The 27,530-nt window shown below is 42.9% G+C and overlaps 1 protein-coding gene across 4 annotated transcripts in view; it reads right to left on the bottom strand.

The window, feature by feature from the left end:
- Positions 1-27,530, bottom strand: part of LARP4B (La ribonucleoprotein 4B) — a 94,136-nt gene that overhangs the window by 46,079 nt on the left and 20,527 nt on the right. For 3 of the 4 annotated variants that reach the window (XM_025445042.3, XM_025445040.3, XM_025445041.3), the window contains exons 2-5: positions 20,228-20,362; positions 19,559-19,618; positions 2,813-2,963; positions 2,326-2,466 (exon numbers count right to left, since the gene is read on the bottom strand). In XM_025445042.3, the coding sequence (XP_025300827.1) occupies positions 2,326-2,466; positions 2,813-2,963; positions 19,559-19,618; positions 20,228-20,308 (433 nt within the window). In that variant the 5' untranslated portion in view covers positions 20,309-20,362. Of the gene's footprint in view, positions 1-2,325; positions 2,467-2,812; positions 2,964-7,466; positions 10,564-19,558; positions 19,619-20,227; positions 20,363-27,530 lie in introns of those variants that run through there. The other variant, XM_025445039.3, reaches the window with a different exon arrangement.

Here is a 27,530-nt window from a genome sequence, read left to right as displayed (position 1 = left end):
CCTCACACTATATACAACAATGAACTTAAAATGAGCCACAGACCTTAAAAATGTAAAATTTAAAATTACAGAACCCTTGGGAGAACATCTTTGTGACTGGATTAAGCACAGATTTCTTGGGTACAAAACCAAAAGCAGGATCCATAAAAGAAACAAAAAAACTGATAACCTAGACTACGTACAAAATTAAAAACTTTGACTTCTCAAAAGATACTGTTAGAAGAACAAAGGCCACAGACTGAGAGAGAATGTATTTGCAATTATAAATCTGATAAGGACATATATACAAAACGTATAAAGATCTCCCAACACTCAGTAATAAAACAACTCAATACGAAAATGGGCAGAAGACCGGAACAGACCCTTCACCAAAATAGTATATGCATATGATAAGATGTTTGACACCACTACTCATCAGGAAACACAAATTAAAACTATAGTAAGACTCAACTACCTACCTTTCCAATGGCTACAATTAACAAGTGCTGATGAGAATGTGCAGCAGCAGGGGCTCCTATCCACGGCAAATGAGCATACAGAGGGCACTGTGACAGAGGTTAAGCCTATCATATGATCCATCTCTTCCATTCTTATGCATTTACCCAAGAGAAATGAAAACATGCATCTATACAAAGTCTTGCTTTATAAATGTTCTTTTATTAGTGATAGCTCTAAACTGGAAACACCCAAATATTCATCACCAAGTGAATGGGAAAACAAACCATGCCATGTGATGGAATGGAATACTGCTCAGAAATAAGAAGACACAACCTATGTGAATGAATCTCAAAATTAGTAAACCAAGTAAAAGAAGCCTGACAAAAAGAGCACATGTCATAAAAATCTATTTATATCAAATTCTAGAAAATGCAAACTAACCCAGAGTGACAGAAAGCCTATCAGTGGTTGCCCAGGGCAGGGAGAGGGCACAGGAAGCCTTTAGTGGTGACAGATATGTTCATGATCTCGATGGTGTTACAGGTATATATACATCTTACCAAATTTGGTAGAGAAATCAGTGCAGGAGTGGCAAACCGGCAACTCTATAACGGACTCAACACTGTGCTTCAAACCAAGGAAAATAAAACTTACAGAAATGCTGGGATGCACGTCAAATATGTGAAGTTTACTGTACATCAATTATACTTCATTATTGCTCTATATCCCCAAAAAATTAAGCAGAGGAGCGTGCTAGGGTCTGAGGAGAAAACAGAAGGCGCCAAACAGCAGTTCGGGAGCTCTCTGCACTGAGCCCTGTGGCAGCACTGTGGGGCTGTGCCGAGCGAGGGCCAGCGGGAAGTCTGTGATCCCGAACCCAGCCACAGTGGATCCATTCAGGAACAGGCACACAGGAGGCAGAGAACTTGATGGAAAGAAGGTACTACTGGGAAGATGCTCTGGGTGACACAGGCAGAGGCGGGGGCGGGGGGGGGGGGGCGGGGGAGGCAGATCACAGCACAGGCATCCAACACTGAGGGCTAGTAGCCACAGTGAAGGCAAGGTCTTCACAGGGCTGATCTTTTCAGGGGAAAAAGAACACTGACACACCTCTGTGGTGTGGAAGTCTGGTGTGCAGGACCAGACCACTGCAAGATCGGGTGTTACCACACCAGCTCCTGGTAAACGACAGCAGCAATGCAAGCGGAAGGTGGGCCTTCTCCAACACAAGTGTAGCTCTAGACAGTCACCTGAGAGATCAACACGCTCAACAGGCGTCTGGTCCACTCGATTCCTATTAGCCAGTGTAGGGGAGGATTTCTCCCACTCAAGCTGCCCCATCCCACTGTGAATGATCAGAGTGCAGCCTACCCCAGTCTGCTGGGACTTTAAAATGTGGCTGGTCTTTTATATAACAGTGGATCCAAAATCAGAGGGGAGCCATCATGTCCCATCACCCTCGGTATTTCTCCACTGGCCCACATCCTGGTCCCAAAGAGAACGACTCTCTTCCCCCTGCTCTTTTCTTCTGAAACAGCCTTAAATACTCCATAAAAGAACCAACCTCCTTGGAGTCTGACTCTCGATTTCAACACAAATGTTTCCTCTCTGACCTTTTACTGACACCTCACCCTACAGTTCATCTTCTGCTTCTCCTAATTAAACCAGACCCGCCTTTCAGGAACTGCTCAGATCTTATACACCCTGTGGCCCCTTCCTGACTAGAACTCTTCATCTCTGTATCCACTTAAGAGGGAATTTAAAGTAGAATCAAAGGAAGCAATGAAAGGCACAATGATTAGAGAAAGACTTAACAGGCTAAATTTTAAAAAGGAACATGAAAAAGCTCACATTCTACATAAAAATGAATTCATAAAATATCTTTACCAGTTTCACTATTTTCAGGCGGAGATTCATGTTCTGAGTGATCCAGAGCCAAAGTGCTCACAGCGGTTTGGTCTGACTCCTGCAAATCCGATAGTGCCACATTGTCATGACTTTTGTCACCATCGCCATTGGCATCCAATCCTGTAATTAGGAATTTTACCCCAAATTTTATGGTTAGAAGAATAATTTTCTCTTAAAACAAAACAAAACCTTACAGCTGCAGTTACTTCAATTTTTTAACTTGATTGTGAAAGATCCTCTGGCTCTTAAATACTGTAACAAATCACACGACACAAATTTTAATTTTGTTTTCAATTTTTTAAAAACTTATTTTCAACTCATAACCCCGAGATCAGAGTGGCATGTTCTACCAACTGAACCAGCAAGGTGACCCAATTAGCAATTTCTTACAGAAGGATTAAATGAGAACAAAGACAAAGCCTTGAGAGCAAAGGTGCTCCTCATCATACTCATGCTCATAACTCACCCTCCTGGCCGCAGTCTGTGCAAGGGCCTGAAGACTCCTCCCAGTCCGCACTCACACCGCCGTCTGCTGCACTACCCGCATCCAGATGCAGCACAGGGGTCCCCCACACTTTAGCATTAGGGTTTAACTCTGAAACCTTGGCAGTCGGTACCTAGGGGAAAATGGGACACAAACATTTGTCTCTGAATTCCAGTCAAACACAATTTTACTTATTAATTCATACGTGAAACGCATCTGTGCAAGAAAAAGGCCAGAACGGCAGAGTCTGTCTTATGTGTACACTGGGGATGAAACGTGGTGCAAAGTAACAAAAGTCGAGACACCAAGCTCGGCTTCACTCACCATCAGCCTCCTCAGTTCCTACTGAGTGGAGGGCTCTCCAGAAGTTGCAAATGAAAGGATGAGGGACCTGCCTTCACAGATATTCAGTAAACAACTGGGGATCCAACTGTCATCTCTATTCTAGACACAATTCAGACTTACAAACCTGAACAGAACGCAGATGAATACGTTCTTAAACAAAGCTCAAATACTCATACTATGAAGGATACAGAACACGCGAGCCGCTTGGAAGAACAGAGATCTTCTAATGGGTCTGCAAGACGGGTGCTCCGTGCTGCCTCCACTGTGAACCTGCTCATTTCCACGGACACTGGCCTCCTTTCTGTCCGGCTGCTGGGGCAATACTGGGACAGTGTTCATATGCTCACACCTTCATTTCCTGGTGCACCTAACAACCCCCTGAGTTTTCTTCTCTTGTTCACACATCTCAAGTGAACCCAAATCTAAAGAAAAATCAAGGGCAGCCCGGATGGCTCAGCAGTTTAGCGCCGCCTTCAGCCCAGGGTGTGATCCTGGAGACCCGGGATCGAGTCCCGCGTCGGGCTCCCTGCATGGAGCCTGCTTCTCCCTCTGCATGTGTCTCTGCCTCTCTCTCTCTCTTTCTGTCTCTCATGAATAAATAAATAAAATTTTTAAAAAATAAAAATAAAGAAAAATCAATGTATCTGGGGCAGCTACTCCCCAAACTCCAGTTCATTGTCAGTTCTATCAGCAAACCTAGCCAAATAATACCCAGGTAATACAAGCCTTGATACCACTATGCAGGGATCAGAGCTTCCTGGGAGGGGGATGAGGGTCCCGGTCCCAGAGGCCCCCAGGGAGCGCCAGGCAGGAGCGAGCCCTGAACTGGAAGCAGCCTCCCAGCACCCCTGCATGAGCCCCAAGGGCAGATGCGACCCAATACTACCATGATGAGCCCTCGAGGAAATGTGTAGATTAACAATCTTTAGATGACAGAATAAATTCATTCTGGCTGTGGTGATTAAAGCTTTCGGTGAGAAACAAGACTATCTCCGACCATGACAGGAGAGGCCAATGTGGTTACACGACAGCATGCATTTTGCACCCCGAGGAGGTGAGAGAGCCCAACAGGCTTTCCCTTCTTCGAGGGTATCACACTCCAGAAGCACGGATTCTTCAGTCTCCCTTCTGATGGGACATCTAAACTTCCAGTTCGTTTTCAGTGCAGTGTGAGGACAGAACGATGAACAAAGCAGACACAACCCCTGCTCTCATGAGGAAAGAGCGCAACGCAGGAGACACTCCATATTTCACAGACATCATCACCCTCCTTCATCATTTACTCTGTTTTCCACCTGTGTTTTGTTGTTGTTCTTTGTTTTGTTTACCTCATGCCCCTCTCTCTTTCCTGGTCCAATGCTGATAGAAAGACCTTTTACTGGCTGGACTCTCCACCACACAACACACATGAAGTTTTCCCACGTTACTGTATTCAACCCACTAAGCTGGCCCTGACCTCCACTACACAACCACACGTCCTCTAAGTTCCTACCACCCACGAAGGGGTCCTTGCCACTGTCAGCACCTTCTGCAGCTAACTGCGCTGGAGCATTCCCAATACGTAACACGATTTTAGGCAGTTAAGCAGTATTCAAGTGTGTATCTCACATGCCACAACTGAATAGAAATCTATCCTTAGGTAATTTACTACTTAAGCAGTAAATATTCAAATCCAAATCAAGTATTTGGGATCTAACACAATTTCAAGCAGCTAACCAGTGTTGAAGTGAGACTCTTGAGTGACAAGGCATGAAAGAATGGAGACATATAATTAGGAGCTGCTGGCATGACAACTACGTCGAGTCTGCTAGGTGCCAGGCACATTCCATGGACTTTCCTGAGCTTAATCACAACAACCCTATGAAGCTTTCACAAATAAGAATACTGAGGCAGAGAGAGGTTAAGTAATGTGCCCACCAAGAGAGTAATTAGAAAACTGTTCTAACATCAGCAAAGACAAAACATTACCAAGAGTTCATGACCTCCATTTAATTCACATGAAAAATAACTTGTCTTCCTTGTATGTCTTTAAGGTGTGGGTCTTGTCCTGCAGTCATGTGGAACTCTAAGCAGCCATCAACATCTCAAGTTTCACCTGCTTGGCTACCTGTTTTATTTTTCCACTGAAAAGTCATGGCTGAGCAGTGGTTATTAAAACCAAAAGTGAGCTGACCTCAATAGCTGCATCCTGAAGCAATTTTATATAAATGACCCACACCACTCTTTCAAAGTACAGCATCCATAAATCCTGATGTTCTGAAGAAACTCTGCACCCCAACACCAGGCTCCATTAAAAAAAAGAAAAAAGAAAAAACCAACAACCTAACAATTCATAAATCTGTGTTTTCTGGACAAGAGAAAGAATGGTCCACTGACAGGTTACTGAGTAGGAATCAGAGGAGCTAGTATCAGAGAAGGGGACAAGGGAGCTGAGGAATATAAAGTAGGTGAGACGGCGGGGGAAGGAAACTTTCAAACTTTTTATTTCGTAATTGGTAATCACACCTTGCTTATGTACTTCAAGGCCTAATTTTCTAGAGTTTTTGCCTCCACCACTACTTAAGAAACAAAAGCTATTAACTTCAATGTAACTCTTTTTAGCAAAAATCCCAACTGTGGGAACAGAAAGGAGGTTAAATGTACATTTCCCTAAGTTACAGGGTTACATTTACACTTATGTTCATGTAATTGGGACTAACATTTGAACCACATCTATCTCCTTACTACCATCAGTCGTTTTTCTTGTCTACAAAAATCACTAATAATAAACTATCATCAGGGCTCCTGAGTGGCTCTGTCAGTGAAGCGTCTGCCTTTGGCTCGGGTCATGATCCCAGGGTCCTGGGACTGAGCCCGTATTGGACTCCCCTACTCAGTGGGGAGTCTGCTTCTCCCTCTCCCTCTGCCTGTGCCATACCCCTCTTCTCATGTGTATGAGCACACACACACACGCTCTCTCTCCTCTCAAAATTTTTAAAAATTAAAAAATTATAAAAAAAAAAAGAAATAACAAATGTTGGCGAGGACGTGGAGAAAGGGGCACTCTCTTATACTGTTGGTGGGAATGCAAACTGGTACAGCCACTCTGGCAAAGAGTATGGGGGTTCCTCAAAAAACTGAAAATAGAAACTCCTATGATCCAGCAATCCCACTTCTGGATATTTACCGAAAGAAAACAAAAATACTAACTTGAAAAAAGTGTCTGTACCCCATGTTCAATGCAGCATTATTTACATTTATAATAGCCAAGATAGGGAAACAACCTAAGTGTCCACTGAAAGATGAATGAATAAAGAAGACGTGGTATATATATGTACAATGGAATATTACTTAGCCATAAAAAAGAATGAAATCTTGCCATTTGCAATGATGCAGAGGGAACTAGAGGGTATTTTGCAAGAGAAATAATCAGACAAATACCATATGATCTCACTTCTATGTGGATTCTAAAAACAAATAAACCAAGCTCATAGACAAAATCAGTAGTTGCCAGAGGTGGGAGCAAGAGCTGGGAAAATGGGTGAACTGTTTTTTTGCTTCTAGTTTAAATGAACTGAATTTATAAATACATAAACTACTGGTTGAGTCAATGAGATTCTGCTGTTAGAAGTATGCCTTTCAATTATACAGTGAAAAGGACTACTTTCAGAGCAAGACTAACTTCATGTTTGTTGAGCGTTGGTGTTTATCACAGACTAGCTAGAAAGATGCTCAAATTAGCTGCCCACTGCAGCAGCATCTGTGAAGCTTCTTTCAAATGAGCAGGGCCGGAGCACCATGGTTGGAAAGCTCTGCAGGTGCTTGGACTGCCAGGAGGCAGACTTCAGAGCCAGGTAAAAGCGGCAAACTTGTAGCAGAAAGCACAGATTCTGAGTTTTCTATCTATACTGTCCACATGTGGACTTTTGAGAAGTGACTTTAAAATTCAATGGACAAATGCCTGTTCTGTTCCAACAAGGGGGTCATGAGGAAGGACACGGTCCGGGCAGGGCAGCCTTCGAGAGTGCACACAGAAGAGGCCTGCACCAAGCTGCGTCTGAGGGCCGGCAGTGCTGGGTGCAGTGCTAACCAGAGCTGGCACACCAGCTCTGGCCTAAACATACCAAACAGCAAACGGAGTCACGGTCTCCAGCTTGGAAACGGTTAAGCTAATGCTGTGACTCACAGCCTCACGTAAACATTCAAATGACTGCCCATTACTTAGAATAAAACTTCATGGCAGTTAAAAGCAATCAGAGTGAAACACCCGCCTTTCACAGCACAGTAATAAAGACTGATAAATCATACTTACTAACTGTCCACCTCTATTTTGCCATCCCCAAATAACAGCATCCTCAGCCACCAGGAACTGATACGGGGGCGTCTCCATCCAGTACAAGGCGACTTCTAGGTCTGGTGGCCTCCTGTGCAGACACTCATTAGGTACCTGTTCCTCTTCGAGGGCTTCTCTGCCACCCGTCTGTGCCCAAGGACAGACCTCCTGGTACCCACTGCAGCCCTCGGCCAGTCCTTCAGAAAACGGCTGACTCACAAACCCTCCCAGTGGGTAACAGGCAAGTTCATTCACAAACTGGGAGTACAATTCCTCTGGGAAGCTCTGCCAATCCCCTCTTGCAGGGCTTTCAGGAATATTTACAGCATCTTCTGTGAGTGGTAAGACGTGGTCCCCACAGGGTGGTACCGCGATCTCTGCAGCCTCACCTGGGATGACAGGAATGACCTGCAGGCCCTCGTGACAAGGGGCTGTATATCTGTCCGCTGGGGCAGCCTCAACACTGGCCACACACGAACAGCCCTCAAGAGTCTCACCTAATTCCAATTCCCTGAGAGTCACCCGTGGACTTTCCATGGAAACCACAGCACCATGTACCGCAGGTCCATTAAGCACGGGCACGGCACGTCTCTGGCTGACACGGTGTGCGTGTGTGCTCATCCCACACACATCGATGTTGTCTCTGTCCCCTCCCTTACCTGCTGGTGCTGGCTGGCTCGCCCCCGACGTGCCACCGTCTAAGGCATCAGAACTTTGCTCAGCTGACCCTGAGGAAAGCGGCCCCAGCCCTGCATTTTCATCGCTGTTAAGAGAGTCCTTCTCTTGTACCTGTGACCTCCACTCACCTGAACCTGAACTCTGGTTTGGAGGTGGGGCAAGATCCACATCCTCATGTCCATCATCCTTCACTGCGCGGGGCTCATGGTTCTCCTCCGTGGGACGGCTTCTGCAGCCGGGCTGCTCTGCCCTCTCGGGCCTCCTGCGCATCCGTACAGCCAGACTGGGCACTGCCCCACATGGTGCCGTATTGGTTTCCCGCTTGACGGGGGTTTCAGAGTCTGACTTCACGCTTCCTCCGTCCTTCTTCTTGGTCTCTCTGGGACTGCCTTTCAGTGACTCTTTTCCAGCACTTTCTAAGCTTCGCCGGTCACTCTCTATACTCTTCACAGACATTCCATCTTCTGGGTTAAAACTCAGGCTAGTTTCACTTTCTTCTTCAGCGAAGGTGAAAGCAAATGCAGAGGAGATGAAGTTACTCTTAGGACACTGGGAGCCATCAAGAGTCTTGTCATCCGGGAGCACCTCCTGTGAGCTTCTGAGTTCCGGGGCGCCCTTTCTTTGGCATGCTCCCTCCGAGTGTGTCTTGCACGGTGTACCAATCAAATCACAGATGTGTGCGTGGGCCATGCCGGCCCCGCCGTCTGCACACAGGTCTACCTGATGTGAAGATCTCCATTCAGAAGCCCTCTGTCCATGACTCTCTTCCTCAAAAATGCTCATTTTCTCCTTATCTTGATAAGATGAACCATCTTTGTTCGCAGGCTGGATGCCTCCGGGTTTCGGGCTGCAGCCGCCCTGCTGCTGCCCCTCGCCCATCGCAGGCCCCAGGAGGTGCTCCGGTCCAGGATCACCAGGTCTCTTAGGGGCTGCTTCTTGGCAACCGGTGTGAATGGGGAGACGCTCGCTGCCAAAGCTCAGGGAAGCGACACGGCTTTCTGGACTTAAATGAATCCCTTCTAGAGCCTGGGGAAGGAGTCTACTTTCTGGTCTGCTACCATGGCAGCTCAGGGGCCGGACAGAATTATCCTCGCCTTCCTTCTCCGAGCTCACACTCCGGCCTACACTGGCTGCCACAGCCCCGGGCTCGCCGCGTCTCTCAACTTCTGAAAGGACGGTAAGTAAATGGACATGTGCGCCAGCCATCAGACTTACCTGGCCCGCACGACAGCTCTCACACTCCTCGGGGGCGCCCCGCGCACGGTCTGCGCTACCACCCCTCTTGGGGAGTACGCCCACGTCACATAACGCACCGCTTTCAGTGTGATCCTTAGAGAACCCGGCGTAAGTGTGTGCCCTTAAAGACATAGTCATTAGTTCAAAACCCGGCGTAGCGTTTGGCGTAGCGTTTTCCTTAAACACTGCCGTCACTTTGCTTGCCCTGGGCACGCCCCATGGGGACAGCTCTTCCCGCCGAGCGTCTAATTGTCCCAGCCCCTGTGCGGCCCTCAAGGGCGGCCAGGCCCCTCTGCGAACTGCCTCAGAGGTGACAGCTGACCAACTGTCTTCTACTGCAGCTGCTTCACACTCGGGGGCACCCAGCTCATCAGCTACGTCCAGGCAGTCAGGGTCTATGACACAAATACTGTACAACTCGCGCGCTCTCTCATGCCTCCGAGCTTCGTGATCCACACACACAGGGTTTTCGGCCTTCGCCCCCCTCCCAGGTGTACCCGAGGAGCTCACATCGCTGCTCATCTCCACATCCACCGCTACAGACCTAGCCCCGGTGGCCGGGGGCTGGCCGAGGTGGCTCGGCACAAGGGCTGCTTCCCGCACATCCCGGTCACGAGGCCCCAGAACACAGGAGAGAGACGCGTCACGTCTGGAATGACCATCTTCCGAGAGACCCGGCTTACAGACGGAGCTCACACAGTGCGTGACCGAGACGCTGTCACAACCCCGGGCAAGAGCAACGCCTTCGGAATTCTCCGCGCTCTCCTGTAAACGCTCACACCTCATTAGGAATGGGCATGCTGGAGAGGAGACCGAGTGCGACGAATGCCTCAGCCCCCGACCCTGCTGGCACCCTGGCCCCATGAAAGCCGTCGTCCACAGATGAGCTCCGGCAGCTGCCCTGCTGCCTCCATGTCTGACACCGTGAAGCTCCTCACCTTCAAGGGCATCAAGTAATGAAGACAAAGCTTTACTTATCTTGTTCTCCGGCTCCGGCTGCTCCGTAGATTGCTGCAACAGACCAGCTTTTTCACTGTCACAGTCACTACTTAATTCTTTGCTGAAGCAACAACCCATGTTCCAAAGTTCAAAAACTCACAGAACCATGCCTGGCGTTCTCGGAGTCTCCACAAGTGCAGCTCACGCTAACTTGTTAGGATTTCTGACGAGCAGCCGACACCCAGATACCAAAAATAACCCCTTGCATGCAGTCACATGTCCCTGCCACTCAACCCAAAATCCAAACTACGATGACAGGCCCTGCCAAACAGCCATCCTTCTCCACGCACTAAAAACCAAACGGCACGTGGAATCCAAAGACTCAGAAGAACAATAAATAATTTTTATGTGATTTTTCCTACTCTCATAAACTCAATTTTAAAAATCCCTACAATTGTTATCCCAACCAGAACAAGATATTTCAGACTCTTGCTTCTTCCAGTGTTTCAGCATTCTCTAAATAACCTACCACGGATGCGGGCAATCAAAGAAGTGAGCGTGTAGATTTCCCAAGGAGAAACAATTAACGTTCTCTTCAGAATGTACAGGCAGGGCTGCCTGGGTGGCTCACGTCATGATACCGGGGGTCCTGGGGTGGAGCCCCGCACGTGGGGGCAGGGGAGGGGGTAAGCTTCTCCCTTTGCCACTCACTCCCCTTGCTTGCACTATCAAATAATCTTAAATAATCTTAAAAAATAATCTTAAAAATAATCTTAAAAAAAAAAAAGGCAAAAACAAAACCTAGAATACATAGGCAGTCATAGTTGTAACTCATTTTCTGCCCCGAAAAGGAAGTCTGCGGGTGTACAGAAATCATTGCGAGGCATGAAGTTGGAATGGTGTTCATTAGGGATGCACACTGGAATGTTTATGGTGAATGGCCCATCATCTGGGATTTGCTCTAAAACACCAGGCAAGTAAGGAAGTAAATACATACGTATCATTTTTCTAAATGTGTGTGTGTAGAGGGAAGGAAGAGATAAAACAAAAGTAGCAAAATTGGGGGGGAGGGGGAACTCTGAGTTCACAGGGGGCATGCAGGGTTTTACTTTATGTTCTAACCTGCACAGATGTCTAAAAATTCTCATTAAGGGATGTCTGGGTGGCTCAGATGTTTAGCGCCTGCCTTCGGCCCAGGGTGTGATCTTGGAGTCCCGGGATCAAGTCCCACATCGTGCTCCCTGCATGGAGGCTGCTTCTCCCTCTGCCTATGTCTCTCATGAAAAAATAAAATCTTAAAAATAAATAATTAAAATTCTCACTAAGACAAAGGAAAGAGCAAGAGAAAAAGAGAAAAGAAGAAAATCGACACCCACCAGGCCAGTAACAGGAAGTACCTCGAAAGCTCCCAAGTCCTTCTTGGTCCAGGTTACCTGTTCAGGTGTGAGGCTCAGCTTGTGTGCACTAAGTGAATAAGTTTTGGCAGATCATCTCACCTCTGTGTGTCTTTCCTCATTTGTGAAATGGGGCCAACAGTAGCACCTACTTTTAAGAGTCGTCATGAAGACACTGAGTAAAATACTCAGAACAGAACCTTAACACCACTGTGGCCCTCGCACTCTGGTCCCGGCCCACCTTTAGAATCACCTCTTACTCTGTGATGCCATCCTCCTTACCTTCTCTATTTCATCCAAAGGACCCAACCAAACAACCAGAGCACAGCCTGTATTTGCTCAAACCATCTGTCAGGTCTCCTAGCTGTGCTTTCCCACTCTTACCGTCCTTTGTAAGGCCATCCCTCCCAACTGTGCAAAACCACTGTCTCCCAGCACCACACGCTGGTCACTCTACATCTCTTAGAAAAGCATTCTAACAGCAAGTCTTAGTTTCTGTACCATCAGCTACCTCAAACTGGGGTCTGTGGTGCCTTGGGAATCTGCAGGTACCCTAAAAGATTAAAAGATGCAAACACAGGGACGCATGGGTGGCTCAGTCAGTAAAGCATCCAACTTTTGATTTCAGTTCAGATCATGATCTCAAGATCCTCTGTTGGGCTCTATGTTCAGGACACAGTCAGCTTCTCCTTATTCCTCTGCTCCTCCCCATGCTCGTGGACACTCTCTCTCAAATAAATTTAATTGAAAAAGATGCAAACACAAAATCTTAAACATTTGCCAATGTTTGTATATAGCTTTAGGAGCACGGTAGCACCACGTGACAATACTTAAATTGACCTGCTCTGAGAAAAAAAGTTTGATTTAAAATGCCCCAAATTTGGGCAGCCTGGGTGGCTCAGCAGTTTAGCACCACCTCTGGCCCAGGGCCTGATCCTGGAGACCCAGGATCGAGTCCCGCATCGGGCTCCCTGCATGAAGCCTGCTTCTCCCTCTGCCTGTGTCTCTACTGCTCTGTGTGTCTCACATGAATAAATAAAATCTTTAAAAAAACAAAAAAATAAAATAAATAAAATGCCCCAAATTCAATCCTGCCTAGTGAGGACTAAGTGACACCACATAAGCCAGAGAAACAAACAGGCAAAAGTTGTGGGAGAGTTGTTCATGTGGTGTTCAGGAGCTCAGGCTGTGGAAAACTCAAAGAAACCCTAGGTAACTAGTACCACGAGTACCTGGTGATGTAGCTTTAGTTCTAGCAAAACATCACTTGCTAGTCTAAATGAATGTCATTAATCTGCATTTTATTGGTTTGGGCAATGAAGTTTTAGGTCTGTGTAAAATTACATGCATTAAAAGTTTATCAGTAGTTCTCTATTATTAGAAAAACAACTTAATAACAACCTAGAAGAAGTTCCCATGTAAAAGGTTACAAAACATCAGGCAAAATGGTGAACTAAGAAGCTCTAAGCTTCCATCCCCTATAGAAACATCAAGAAAACAACCAAAAGTTTCTTTTTTTTTTTTTTAAAGATTTTATTTATTTATTCATGAGAGACAGAGAGAGAGAGAGAGAGAGAGAGAGTCAGAGACACTGGCAGAGGGAGAAGCAGACTCCAAGCAGGGAGCCCAATGTGGGATTCGATCTCGGGACCCTGGGGTCACGCCCCAGGCCGAAGGCAGGTGCTAACCCACTGAGCCACCCAGGGGTTCCCATAACCAAAAGCTTCTAAACCAATTCTGCAGTACTCTGAAAAACCATCACAGGTTTATTAATAGCAACTACGCAAACCAAGGAAAAGCTCTCCTCCATATGTGGGCATTTCTGTGGCATGGTGTGGTCTTGGTCTCCCCTCCTGGAAGTCTGCAAACCTGATCTACATGGGCATGTGTCCATCTGTGCTATCTTAGCTGGAGGCTTCCTGAAGGACTAACTCACTTGGTCTCACATAACTCCGAACACAAATGGGGAAAGTAGCAGACAATGCTCACAAAAGCTATACGGTGGCTCCCAACCGACACCCACCTAGGGTAGCAGGTTACTGGTGGAGACACAAAAGAACCATCTGAAGCCCATAAAGGCTTGAGTGAAACTCTCTGGGAAGTCAGGGCAGTCATAAGCAGCCATGTGTGTGGGAAATTCTGAAAGCCACCTCCCAGCGAGACAGATGCTCACAACAGTCCTGCAAAGAGCTCAGGCTTTCACCTTGGGTTGATTCCCTAGTCTCTAAAAGCAAGTGGAGCTAATTAATAAGGGGCTGTCTCAAAACAAAGCCAGTCTATGAAGACTGGGAAGGTTATTGTATTCTCTTTCCTCCTTTCTTCATGGAAGAGGGGTCTGGTCTGGCCGTTTCAGTTCATGACATTTAACAGAGACCTCTGTCAAAATTTTAGCTGAACACAAGCTAAAGGAGCAGACTCCTCAGTGAACACATATAACAAGGAACAGCCTTTACAAAAATAATCTGGAAAAGTCTTGAAACAATACATTATACACATTATAAACAAAACCAAATACCCAGTTCTCAGTAACAACAACAAATCACAAAGCATACAAAGCTCACTCATTCAGAGGAACAAAATTCACTATCCCTGAGAAAGCTCAGACATGGGACTTATTCCACAGACTTTAAAACATTCTTAAATATGCTCAAAAGCGAAACAAAGACATGGATAAGGAACTAAAAATAATCAGTAAAATGATATGTGGACAAAATGAGAATACCAACAAAAAGATGGGTATTTATAAAGAGAACCAAACGGGGTGACTGGGTAGCTTAGGCAGTTAAGGTTCTTGCCTTCGGCTCAGGTTGTGATCCCGGGGTCCTGGGACTGAGGCCTGTGTCGGGATCCCTGCTTAGCAGGGGTTCTGCTTCTCCGTCTGCCCCTCTCCCCAATCATGTGTCTCTCGATCACTCTCAAATAAATATATCAAATATTTAAAAAGAGAGAGAACCAAACAAATATTCTCAGGTTCACCAGTACAGTTACTGAACTGAAAAATTCACTAGTGGGGTTGGCTTCTAGTAGACTTGGCTAGGCAGAAGAATCAGCAAATTTATACAGGAGACAAATTAAATTATCTAAAGCAGTTAAAGAAAAAAAAACAAGACAAAAGTGAGTGGAGCCTACTGGACTTCTGGAACATCATCTATGTCCCCTATGGACCAACACTCATATCATGTGAGTCCCAGCAAGAGAGGAAAGGCAAGGGAGCATATCTGTAGAAACAGTGTCCAAAAACTCCCCAATTTTGATGATATTTCATGGATTTACAAATCCACAACCTCAACAAACTTAAAGTAGGATAAACACAGAGACGCACACCAAAACACATTACAATCAAACTGTCAAAAAAAAACAATATTTTCATTTTGGTATTATTAAAGGACTCTGAACATTAAAAAGAAAAAAGAGAATCTTGAAAGCAACAAGGAAAAGCTACTTGTCAAGTACAAGAGGCCTTCGGTAAGAGTATCAGCCAGTTTGTCATCAGAAACCTCACAGGCTAAGAGGATGGGGGCTGAAACAACTGTCCACTAAAAACTCCTTATCCAGCAAACCTGTCCTTCAAAACTGAAAAAACTAAGACATTCTCAGATAAACAAATGGTGAATTTGTCTGTTAACACCAGGTCTGCCCTGGAAGAAAGGCTAAAGGAGTTCTTCAGGCTAAAATGAAAAAAACATGACCAGTAACTCAAAGCTGTACGAAGACATAAAGCTCTCTGTAAAGGAATACATGGACAATTACAAAAGCTGGTATTAGGGGATCCCTGGGTGGCTCAGTGGTTTAGCGCCTGCATTTGGCCCAGGGTGTGATCCTGGGGTCTCAGGATGGAGTCCCGCATCTGGCTCCTGGTATGAAGCCTGCTTCTCCCTCTGCCTGTGTCTCTGCGCCTCTCTCTCTATCATGAAATTAAAAAAAAAAAAAAAAAAAAAGCTGGTATTAATTTAATTTTGATTCACTGCTCTACTTTATTTCCTACAAGATTTAAATGGCAAATGCATAAAAATAATTATACATCTCTATTATTGGGCATACAGTAATAAAGATATAACTTGTGATACCAGTAACATAAAGTAGGGGGAGAATTTTACAGGAGTATAGTTTTCACATGCTACTTTAAGTAGGATCAATTTAAATTAGGCAGTTATAACTTTTGGATGTTGTATGTAATTCCTATGGTAACCAGATAGATATAGATATGATATAAACATGACATATCACAAATATATGATATAAAGATAAGTTTTTAAGGACACCTGGGTGCCTCAGCAGTTGAGTGTCTGCCTTTGGCCCAAAGCGTGACCCCGGGGTCCTGGAATCGAGTCCCACATCAGGCTCCCTGCATGAAGCCTGCTTCTCCCTCTGCCTGTGTCTCTGCCTCTCTCTGTCTCTCATGAATAAATATATAAAATTAAAAAAAAAAAAAACGATAAGTTTTTAGAATGACTAAACTATCAATTATGCCATGGTAATATTTATGAAATTTTTCAATTTAAGTAAAGTATGCTGTGCAGAGAAGTTATCAAAGAAGTACATTACAAGCTTCCTGCCCTTATGGATCTTAAAACTTCTAAGAGAAAACAAAGACATTTGAAACACTTTTTAAAAATAACATAGAACGTAATTTCTTAAAATAAATTTTAATCAAATATGTAAGAAGTGAAACAGGTGATTAAAAAAGGATGAATCAATGAAGAGAAAAGTTAGAGCCAACAATGCAGGACATGAAATCTGTTAAAACAGGCAAAAAGTTATAAAGGAAAAAAAAGGATTAGAGTTGATTTTATTCCAAGTACTAACTCGGTCACTTTTCAATTATATACCCCTAATCCATATTTACAATAGTTTCAATAGTCTTTTCTATATAACAAATTTATAAAATAGTAAGTAATAAAACATCTGTTTACTTCAAACTTCAAACCTCTCAGGCTCCAACCTTTCCACTGAGGTCTAACTGGCCCCACTGGCCCACTTCATTGCTTGCTTGAATTTCTACCAGGTGGATTTCCCCTCCACAAATCTTTGCTTCTCCAGTTTTTTCCATCTCAAAATAAATGAAACCACCATCCCTCAAGGTGCTCAACTATCCCTGATTTATCTTTCCTTCATCCCAACCTACACATCCAATCCACAACTTGGTATGGTTAAACCCACCTTCAAAATAATTTTCAAATTATTCATTCCTAGGCTGATCCACCATCATAACTTCTAACCTTCATTCCTTGTTATTTGCTTTCTTTGCTCACTATAATCCATCATATATAAAAACATAATAAAGCCAAAATAATCTTTCTAAAATACAAGTCACACTATTCCCCACCTAAAATCCTCCAGCTTTATTCCAAAATAATTTCATCCACTCAGAGAAAATTCTAAGTTTTTGGTTTGGGGTATATTTCCTACTTGTTTCTTTTTTTAAATGAAGTAACAGATGCCAAAGAGGAAGTATCTCATCTTGAGTTTGAACTCTGAAGTCAGGTTACCTGGGTTCAAATCATGGTTCTATCACTCTGCAGTTAAGTAATCTTGGGAAAATTACTTAAGCCTTTCTGGGTCTCAGCTTCCTCTAGCTAAAGATTAATTTTTTGATGCTCACTGATTGGCTAGGGTTATAAAGAGTTACTACACAGTAAGGTTTAGAGTGGGAGAGCTATATAATGAATATGATTAATATTACCACTGGATAAATGCAAAGCTGTTCCTGAATTATTCAGACATTTATTTTGGCATCACTATGGCAATTCTCCTTCTCACACCATATCCAGCTTGGGGGAAAGACTGAACCTTCGAGACTGCTTCCTGAATCAGCCTGCTAGACACGCTCACTCAGCCATCAAAACACCTGCAGCCGCTAAACCAACGACCACACCCACACACTCAGGCGCACCATGAATGATGCCAGCTAGAAAGATGTTCAGAGCAATGCCATTTTTAAAGGCAAGAAAGAAATAAACAATATAAAAGCCCCCAAACCAAATGGCTGAAAAACAATGGCAGAGCAACACGAAGAAAATACCCTAATGGCAAGGACAAGGAGGCACACAGATGAAATCATGCTATGTAGGAAAAAATGAGGTCAACATATACATATATATAGACACACATATACATATATATGCACATATACGCATATATATGTATGCATCTATACACATATACACATATATACGTATGTGTGTGTGTATATATATTACAATAGCATAAAATGTGTGTATCCTTTTATTTTCTGTAAAGATGCTCATTTGTTGTAAATAAAGCTTTATTAAAGGACACACACTGTAAGCCCAGATGTCTCTCAGGGCATCTTCTAGCTCTAGTATTTAATGATCCTATGAAAACCTAAGTGTGCAACACCCACTGGTGTTTACCACTGTTAAACAGCATATCCACATTTTTAAAAAGAGTTTATTTATTTATTCATGAGAGACAGAGAGAGAGGGGCAGAGACACAGGCAGAGGGAGAAGGCTCCATGCAGCGAGCCTGACGTGGGACTCGATCCCGGGTCTCCAGGATCACACCCTGGGCTGCAGGCGGCGCTAAACCGCTGAGCCACTGGGGCTGCCCGCATATCCACATTTTACAAAAGCCTCATGTCAGAGATGGGATTGCCCAAGGGACACCAGGCATGTTGGGTATCAAGGCCAGAACAAGAACTTGCCACATCAGGTCTATTATAGGACATTAACTCTTAAAAATGACAAAGAAAGCATGTGTGTAAGCAGTACTAGGTGCAATTTATTTCTGTACAGAAATAAAATACTGAATTCTGGATCAAGTGTTTCAATTCTTTTCTAGTTAGGTCTTATCTCAATACTTGCAAATAAAATAATAAAACAGGCAAAAAAAATGCCAAAGAATCAAAAATTCAGTTTCTAGCCTTGTTTTAAAGAGATGTCTGAATATTATGTTGGACTGCAAATCAACCATAGGGAAGAAGAAAATTGGTCCTTAAAAAAAATTTTTTTTTAATGATTTCTGTATAATTTTCCTCTTAGATTACTACAGGTCTTATATTTGGATCTTAAACTGCTTAAAATATTACAAAATTCATTTAAAAATCAATGTAAAATGCAGTATACCAAAAAGCCCTACATATATTATAACAATAATAACAATATTTTGGAGGGGATCTTTCTACCAAGAAAATTCTACCTTATTTAAAAAATTCTACTCTATTAAAAGTAGATCAGCAATCCAATCCCTGGTTCAATTTCTACATGAACTACTTACAATTTGGGCAAAGTTTTCTATAATTTTATAAGATGACTTTAAAAGTTTTTCTTTTATTTTCTAAATCGTGCCAGGTCTATAATCACTTAGAAGGCTGCCAAACTAAGTTTGGAGTGGCTCCAAACACACCCAACATGAGCGTGTACACATAAGGTAAAGAAAGAGTTCAAAACCAATGGATCTCCATTTGTTTATTTTCACTAACCACAGCTAACTATGTTAAACCAATTTTCTTAGTAAAAGGTTAGTATAACCTGTGTACTTTAAAGAATATAGGCTTTCAAGATGTAGAGCTAATCATATACATTCTACAGATTATCAGTGAACTATTACAAACACTGTGATGAGTATCTGACATTCAATGAACGCATGGTACACAACGTCTGCAGAACTATACAAGCACAACTATATACACAGCACACGTAGAGAAGTCAGAGGAGGACATACAGTACTGAACACTTAGAACCCATGTGGGTCTCCCCCAACCCACACCCCTTTGTTGGGAAACATCAACAATTTTCTAATTTTGTTACAATAAATATTTGTTCATGAGGCAGTATTTGTGAGCCTCAACTGAACTAAATTACCTGACTCAAAGCTGGGATGGAGCTTGTCTGAGAAGTGGTTTGAGATATGGGACCATTCATCTGTAAAATTGAAAACATCAAACGCACCCTCATTACAATGTAAGCAGTATTTTCAAGCTACAGTAATTTAGCAAAAACAAAACCTATTGAGAAAAAACATTTTTACATAACAAAGAAATTCAGTGAGATATGCAGAAAGATATAGGAGCTTTGAAACTTAAAATATTTTAAAATTCTGACTGACCACCATAGGCAAAATTCCTTGTAATTTCCATGGGGAAAATTAAGAAAAATCTGCTTTGCTTGACAGGATAAAATCTTAAAAGCAGTCAAAATAAAAATTTATATTACAATATTAATCAATTCTTTTAAATACATACCATTAGAACATGTGTAATGTTATTACAGTATTTATAAATCACTGTCATTTTTCTAGAGGGTTTAAACTCCCAAGAGTTTTAAGCATTTGTTTTGTCTCACCTTGTCCTGATAGCTTCCTCTACTACTAAGCTATCCATAAACTTACTCAGACTAGAACACCTGTATTTAGGTTTAAGATATGCCAGAGTTACTACTCTGATGGTACTTATAAAATCCAACATAACATCTGTGATCAGAAGAAGAGCAGAGTGAGGCCCCAGACCAGCTCTGGCCTCGCCCCCTACTCACCAGATGAGCGCTGTCTTTCCCTTCCTGGACTCGCTGGCCCTGCGGTTCAGCCACGACCTTAGTGTCCTGATCAGAAGTCATGAGCTGTTTACTCTGTGGCCGCACTGGGAGAAGCTGAATGGCAACTGTAGGGTGCTGTAAAACAACAAAACAACCCATCAGTAGCTTATAGTACAGAATACAACAGATTCTTCAAATTAATACTAGGAGGTCTTCAAATCTTCAAGTTTTCCAGGACATTTGTTGCTCCTCCGGAATCTAAGTAGTTTATTTACTTACTTACTTATTTTTAATTGAGGCTCCAGGCCCAGCATGGAGCCCAACACAGGGCTTGAACTCATAGCCCTGAGATCAAGAGCCCAGCTGAGATCAAGAGCTAGCTGCCCAAATGACCGAGCTGCCCAGGCATCCCTGCAGTCTAAGTTTAAACAAATCTGCCCATAATTTACACCTTTATATTAACCCAAGAATATCGTAAGACTAGAAATTGTGTGCTAACACATACAAACCCACTCATGGCCAGAAAACCATCTTTTTAAACAGAAAGTAACAAAACTAATAGAACTCCAATTTGTATTTTATGAATCCCAAATTTACATATATCATTTTGACTGTCGTTCCAGGACAACAGTTGTCAAGAGAAATAAATAGTAATTAGTTAAAAAGGAGTCCCTTCAAAATCCTGACCCACACAAACCAAAAACCACTTGAAGACAGTAGGAGTGGTGCTGCAAAGCAGGCTTTCCAAAGTACTGGCTCAGCTCAACAGTCAGGAAACTAAATTTCAAACAAGATAGCTCATTTGATTTTCCCAAACAGAGTAGTAATTCTGGTTCACAAGAGACTGAATACTCATGATTTTGTACCATCAGCATGAGAACCAGGGTTCCCAGATACCCAGGGCCAACTCTGGTGTACCCTCTTTCTGCAGCAAGCCACACCACCCCACACCACCACCAGGACTGGATTTAATCCAGGTACCTTTCAGGCTCTTCTGAAAACAGAGCATCCTCTTGCCAGATATGGAGATTTAAAAGCTAGCTATTTCTGTCTCATGAGGTAACCATGCAGGTGTTTAGTTTTTATAATGGTGCTCCCTACATTCAATAACCTGCTTATAATAAATTCCCAAAACCCTTGTAATGAAATAATCTGATGGTCAAAAGCAATCTCATCGAACGGTCCACTATATCATCAGCCACAAAAGCACAAGATCACTTCTGTGCTATTAGACAGGTTTGGCAATATAAACTGCTTAAAAAGAAAAAACACTTGAAACCAATCAGTTTCACAGAGGTCGTCTTCCAAAATACAGAATGAATGATAGGTGTTAAACTGTAAGAGTTTGCAATATGTGAAACTATCATAGAGGCAAACATTGACTCTCCCCAAATACCAAATCCAGGAAATGAAGTCGTGGGATGGTAACCAAACCGACAAGTCACAAAAGGGCTTACAGTTTTACCACTATGCACTTCTAGATTTGTTAAGATTCTCAAAGAAAAAAATGTTTGGTTAAAAACTAGGTAAGATAGCCAAAATGGGGAAAAATTCAACTACGAATTTCTTTTATTACAACTACTACGTGTATTTTTTCAGTCAGAGATTCTGTGCCTCCTGAGAGAACGAGCAGCAATGCCAGGAAGTTGTCTTTCAAAACAAACAAATAATATCCACACACCTGGGGGACGCCCGGGTGGCTCAGGGGTTGAGCATCTGCCTTTGGCTCAGGGCGTGACCCCGGGGCCCTGGGATCGAGTCCTGCACTGGCCTCTCCACAGGGAGCCTGCTTCTCCCTCTGCCTGTGTCTCTCATGAATAAAAAAAAAAAAAAAAAAAATATCCACACACCCAGGATGTGGTCTTATTACAAACTTACAGCAAACAGGAGCACTGAGGAGTACCAGGTACAGGAGGATCCAGACAAGCAGGCTGGCTTCCTCAACACATACTGGCCAAACCACTGCTTTATTTGGTTGTATGGCTTTATTCAATTCAAACAAACAACAATCAGGGAAGTCACAGTGATGGCATATTTTAATAAAAATGATGCTGTGGTCATCTTTAAAAAAAGAGGCCTAATCTTACAAAGTTGCATACTTATTTACAGGTGCAATAACACGGTGGTTAGAATTTTCCTCAAAATAATACATGTGGCAGAGATGTGGGAGTTCCTATTTGTTCCCCTTGGAAGAGGGGTATGGGGGTTAACAATCTGATCCACTCTACTTCTGCATGCTTTAAATGTTCCCTGACAAAAGGTTAAAAAGGTAGCATGGCAGTGTCCTAGCACAACAGACACAGCAGGCCTCTTATCCACAAACAAGTCATCTTGACGTCACGCCACTCTCTCTCTTAATTACTGACCTAACATGCACTGTTTTTCAAAAGTCCTACAGCTGGAAAGAGGGCTTACTGATCTCCACCTTGTTTAAGCAGCACGAAAGGTACAAAGTATTAAATCAGACTTTATCAAATGTCTGAATCTAAAATAAAACAGAGTACGATGATGCAACAGTGACAATAGTTCAATAAATAACAAAACCACCTTTTTATTACTAGGTCAAAAGACCAAACCTACACTGAGACTTAAACCATTTAAACTACTGCTTCCAGGAATCGCAGAAGAGCAGGTCTCTAGGTTTTAAAGAGGAATACGCAAGGGGGGTGGGGGTGGGAACTTACCACCAAAACAAAGCATTTGCAGCATAAGACCTAGTAGTAGTTTGAAAACCTGATAGTGTCAGAGGCAGCCCTCACAAAGCCTTCCTGAGCTGAACAAAAGGACTTATTTCCCCTATTTGATTTCATCTCTGGATGTGAAAAGGCAAAAAGATGCAGTCAAAGGGCCCTGCCTCCTGTCCTGTGGTCTCTATATAGGGCCAGACATTTTTAATTTCACCTGTCAAAGGTACATGTAAAGTTTAATCAATCTTATTAAATACTTGGGAGAGTATGGTTCTCTCAGATCTGTTCATAAAGAATCCTTTTCCTGTATACCAGAAATGTTTGTTTGCTTCATAATGAAACATCCCATCTCGGAAGGCCCCATGACATTCAGGTTCACTTCTCCTTAGTCCCCTCTAACTGGGACAACTCCTCAGTCTTCCCTCATCTTTTCTGTGCACGTTCCAAGAGTGCTGGTTAATGCTTCTGTCACACGAACCTGGGGCACTGCACTAGGAAAGCAAGGAAGCCAGTGAGCACGCTCAAGGTCGCAGCACAGAACCAACAGGAAAGGAAGGCAAGGGCTCTCCCAGCTACAGGTGGACAACAGGCAGAGCATGCAGAGCAAGCGGGTAACACCCACCTTAGAATCCACAACAGTTTAGAACGCCACCACTACGCTGGTTACTTTTGGAGGTTGTTGGGATATCAACTCACTTTTCTGAAGACTTCTAAAGACAAACTGTCACCAGCCTGCCCCTCCTGGATGACTACTGCAGCATGACCAGGTGCTAGTGAGAGCAAACTGCTCTCTCTGTACAGGAGCCACAATGAATAAAAACAGTGAGCAATCAAATTAGAAAATGAAACTGTTTGCAACATCTAATGAAGTAACAATAACCATAGATGTCTCCTAAAGCCCGGTGGAGAGTTGATGGAAAGCTTCATAATGGTCAGATCAGATGGACATTAAGGTGACTTTCAATCCCATCACTAATGTGGAACAACTAGGTGCTACATTCTTCTTGATGTGAGGAAAGAGCACCGTTTATTAAGCATTCTTGCCAAAAAAAAAAAGGAACCTGTAGTTAATCAAACCTCTAGATCGGACTCACAATTTAAAGGAAATTCTGGAGCAATATATGTTAAATCACACTGACACAAAGCCATTAGCTAAAACCAAAATGTGGGGCATTCTAGAAGACAGATGACCTCATTTCTGCAGCAAACCTAAGACATGGAAAAATGGGAGAGATTTTTTTATTGCTACAAAATACAAAAGCTTTAACCAAAATAACCTTACGTAACGTGAGAAGTGTATCTGGATTGAAATAAATTAACTTTAGAATGACATTTTTGACAGGAAAAATTTGACTGCCTAGGTAATAAAGGATATTATGGAATGATTATTAATTCCACTGGGCACAATCCAGGTGCTGTGTCTGTTTAAAGGTCTTATCTGGGAGATATATAAACTAAAGACTATGGATGACATTATATACCAGGAATTTGCCTTAAAATATGCTCACAATTTTTTTTGGAAAATTTAAAGGAAAAAACAAAAATACAAGAATGCAGCAAGTAGCTGGTGGTAAGACTACATGATGGGCACACAGAGGACTGCTCTACTACTCACCCTATCTCTGTAGTTAAAACTTCCCACAATAAAAAGTAAATAGAAAAATCTGGAGCACCGGGTGGCTCCAATAAAAAGTAAATAGAAAAATCTGGAGCACCGGGTGGCTCAGTGGTTGAGCATCTGCCTTGGGCTCAGGTCATGACCTGAGGTCCTGGGATCAAGTTCCGCATAGGGCTCCCCACAGGGAGCCTGCTTCTCCCTGTGTCTCTGCCTCTGTCTCTCATGAATAAATAAATGAGAAAAATCTGACTAGGATATGTACTAGTATCCATCTAAAACTTCACACACTGTTACTTAAAATCTGTGCTACATATAAAAATATGTAAACTATTTAATGTTCATAGCAGTTTTAGTAAAAAAAAAAATTATAGAAAAGCAGAAACTAATGCAATGTATCACACCTATATAAAATATTGAGAGATTACATTAAGTTAAAAAAAAGCAGGATAGAAGACTGTGGACAGTATAATTACAGCTATGTTCTAAAAATTCACATAATTTTGTGAATATTTACAAGTAAATACACCAGATTAACTAATATGTGTGACTTAGTGTTAAAATACCAGTACTGTATTTTGTTTCATTTCTCAACTCTCAGTTACTCCTCTGGCTTGCTGGTTCCACCTTTACCAATCAAGCACCCAGTCCTTCCTACAGAAAGCATAAAGTATTGATCCAGCAGGAAAAGCATCCAAGTCCCTTCCCAGTGGGTTGTCAATAGAGATTAATAAAACCACCAATTGGCTGCAAACATTAACATTTTCTTGTAAAATGCACAACTCAGTTTTGTTCTTTATGAGAGAGGGTCTCAAACACTGGCCTGAGCCTGTCATGGGTCCCAGAGACCTCCCCAGGCCCACCAGTCACACCAACTGTCACAACAATGCCAAGATGCTGTTTCCTTTGCACTCACACTCTCTCCTGGTAAACTGCTGTGGAGTTCTGGTGCAGTTAGAAAGAACAGCCAAGGTTATAAAAAAAAGACTATCAACAACAAAACTAAAAGACAACCTACAGAATGGGAGAGGATATTTGCAAATGACGTATCAGATAAAACACTAGTATCCAAGATCTATAAAGAACTTCTTAAACTCAACAGCAAAGAAACAAACAATCCAATCATGAAATAGGCAAAAGACATGAAGAGAAATCTCCCAGAGGAAGACATAGACGTGGCCAACAAGTACATGAGAAAATGCTCCGCATCACTGGCCATCAGGGAGATACAAATCAAAACCACAATGAGATCCCACCTCACACTGGTGAGAATGGGGAAAATTAACAAGGCAGGAAACCACAAACGTTGGAGAGGATGCGGAGAAAGGGGAACCCTCCTGCACTGTGGGTGGGAATGTGAACTGGTACAGCCACTCTGGAAAACTGTGTGGAGGGTCCTCAAAGAGTTAAAAATAGACCTGCCCTACGACCCAGCAATTGCACTGCTGGGGATTGACCCAAAGATACAGATGCAGTGAAACACCGGGACACCTGCACCCGGATGTTTATAGCAGCAATGTCCACAATAGCCAAACTGTGGAAGGAGCCTCGGTGTCCATCAACGGATGGATAAAGAAGATATGGTCCATGTATACAATGGAATATTCCTCAGCCATTAGAAATGACAAATACCCACCATTTGCTTCGACATCGATGGAACTGGAGGGTATTATGCTGAGTGAAATAAGTCAATCGGAGAAGGACAAACATTAATATGGTCTCATTCATTTGGGAAATATAAAAAATAGTGAAAGGGAATAAAGGGGAAAGGAGAAAAAATGAGTGGGAAATATCAGAAAGGGAGACAGAACATGAGAGACTCCTAACTCTGGGAAATGAACTAGGGGTGGTAGAAAGGGAGGTGGGCGGTGGCTGGGGGTGACTGGGTGACGGGCACTGAGGGGGGGCACTTGATGGGATGAGCACTGGGTGTTATTCTATATGTTGGCAAATTGAACACCAATAAAAAATAAATTTATTAAAAAAAAGACTATTAAAACACTCCTCACTTTTCAAACTATGTATTTTGTGTAAGGTCAGATTTCCTTCTCATCCTTCAACCAAAATAACATATCACTAACAGATCAAATGCAGAAACAGAAGAATCCCCCTGAGAGTCTATTAAATATTGAAAAGATTTATAAAAATATAAAACAAGATCATTCTCATTAAATTATTTTTTTTGTTTTGGAAGATTGTTACCTTTTCATAACCAATGTTATTTACATTACGTGTAATGGCTTTGTGATTACTGTCAAAAAATATCTTTTTAAATTTGTCTTAATTTTTATACAAAAACACAATAAGCCCTATAAACAAAAGTTCTTAAAGATCTTCAGGGCAGCCCAGGTGGCTCAGTGGTTTAGTGCCGCCTTCAGGCCAAGGCCTGATCCTGGAGTCCCGGAATCGAGTCCCACGTCAGGCTCCCCCCGCATGGAACCTGCTTCTCCCTCTGCCTGTGTCCCTGCCTCTCTCTCTCTGTCTCTCTGTCTCTCGTGGATAAATAAGGGCTTAAAAAAAAAATCTTCAATAATGTTTAAAAGTGTAAAGAGGTCCCAAGATCACAATGTTTGAGAACCACCAATATAAGACAAAACGAGTCCTGATGTACAGATCCTCAATGTTCCCGGAGAAGAGACATCCTATGCTCATGGATGGGAAGACAAAGTAGTCAGGATGGCAATACTCCGCACATCTACAGTCAATGCAATCCCACCTGCCTTTTTTGCAGAAATTGATGAGCTGATCCTAAAATTCCTATGGAAATGCAAGGGACCCAGAATAGCCAAACAATCTTGCAAAGAACAAAGTTGGAAGACTCACACTTCCTAATTTCAAAACTTAGTACACAACTATACCAATTAAGATAGTGTAGTACTGGCACAAGGGGAGACATACAGATCGTAGACAGAATTCAAGAGTCCAGAAATAAACCCTCACATTTATGGTCAGTTCATTTTCAAATGGGTGCCAAGACCATTCAATGGGGAAAGAACTCTTT

This window comes from Canis lupus, chromosome 2 (assembly GCF_003254725.2).
Source record: "Canis lupus dingo isolate Sandy chromosome 2, ASM325472v2, whole genome shotgun sequence".
In the NCBI taxonomy this organism is placed as follows: domain Eukaryota; kingdom Metazoa; phylum Chordata; class Mammalia; order Carnivora; family Canidae; genus Canis; species Canis lupus.
Note: the sequence above shows the minus strand (reverse complement) of the source record. Positions and strands in the feature narration are given on the sequence as shown.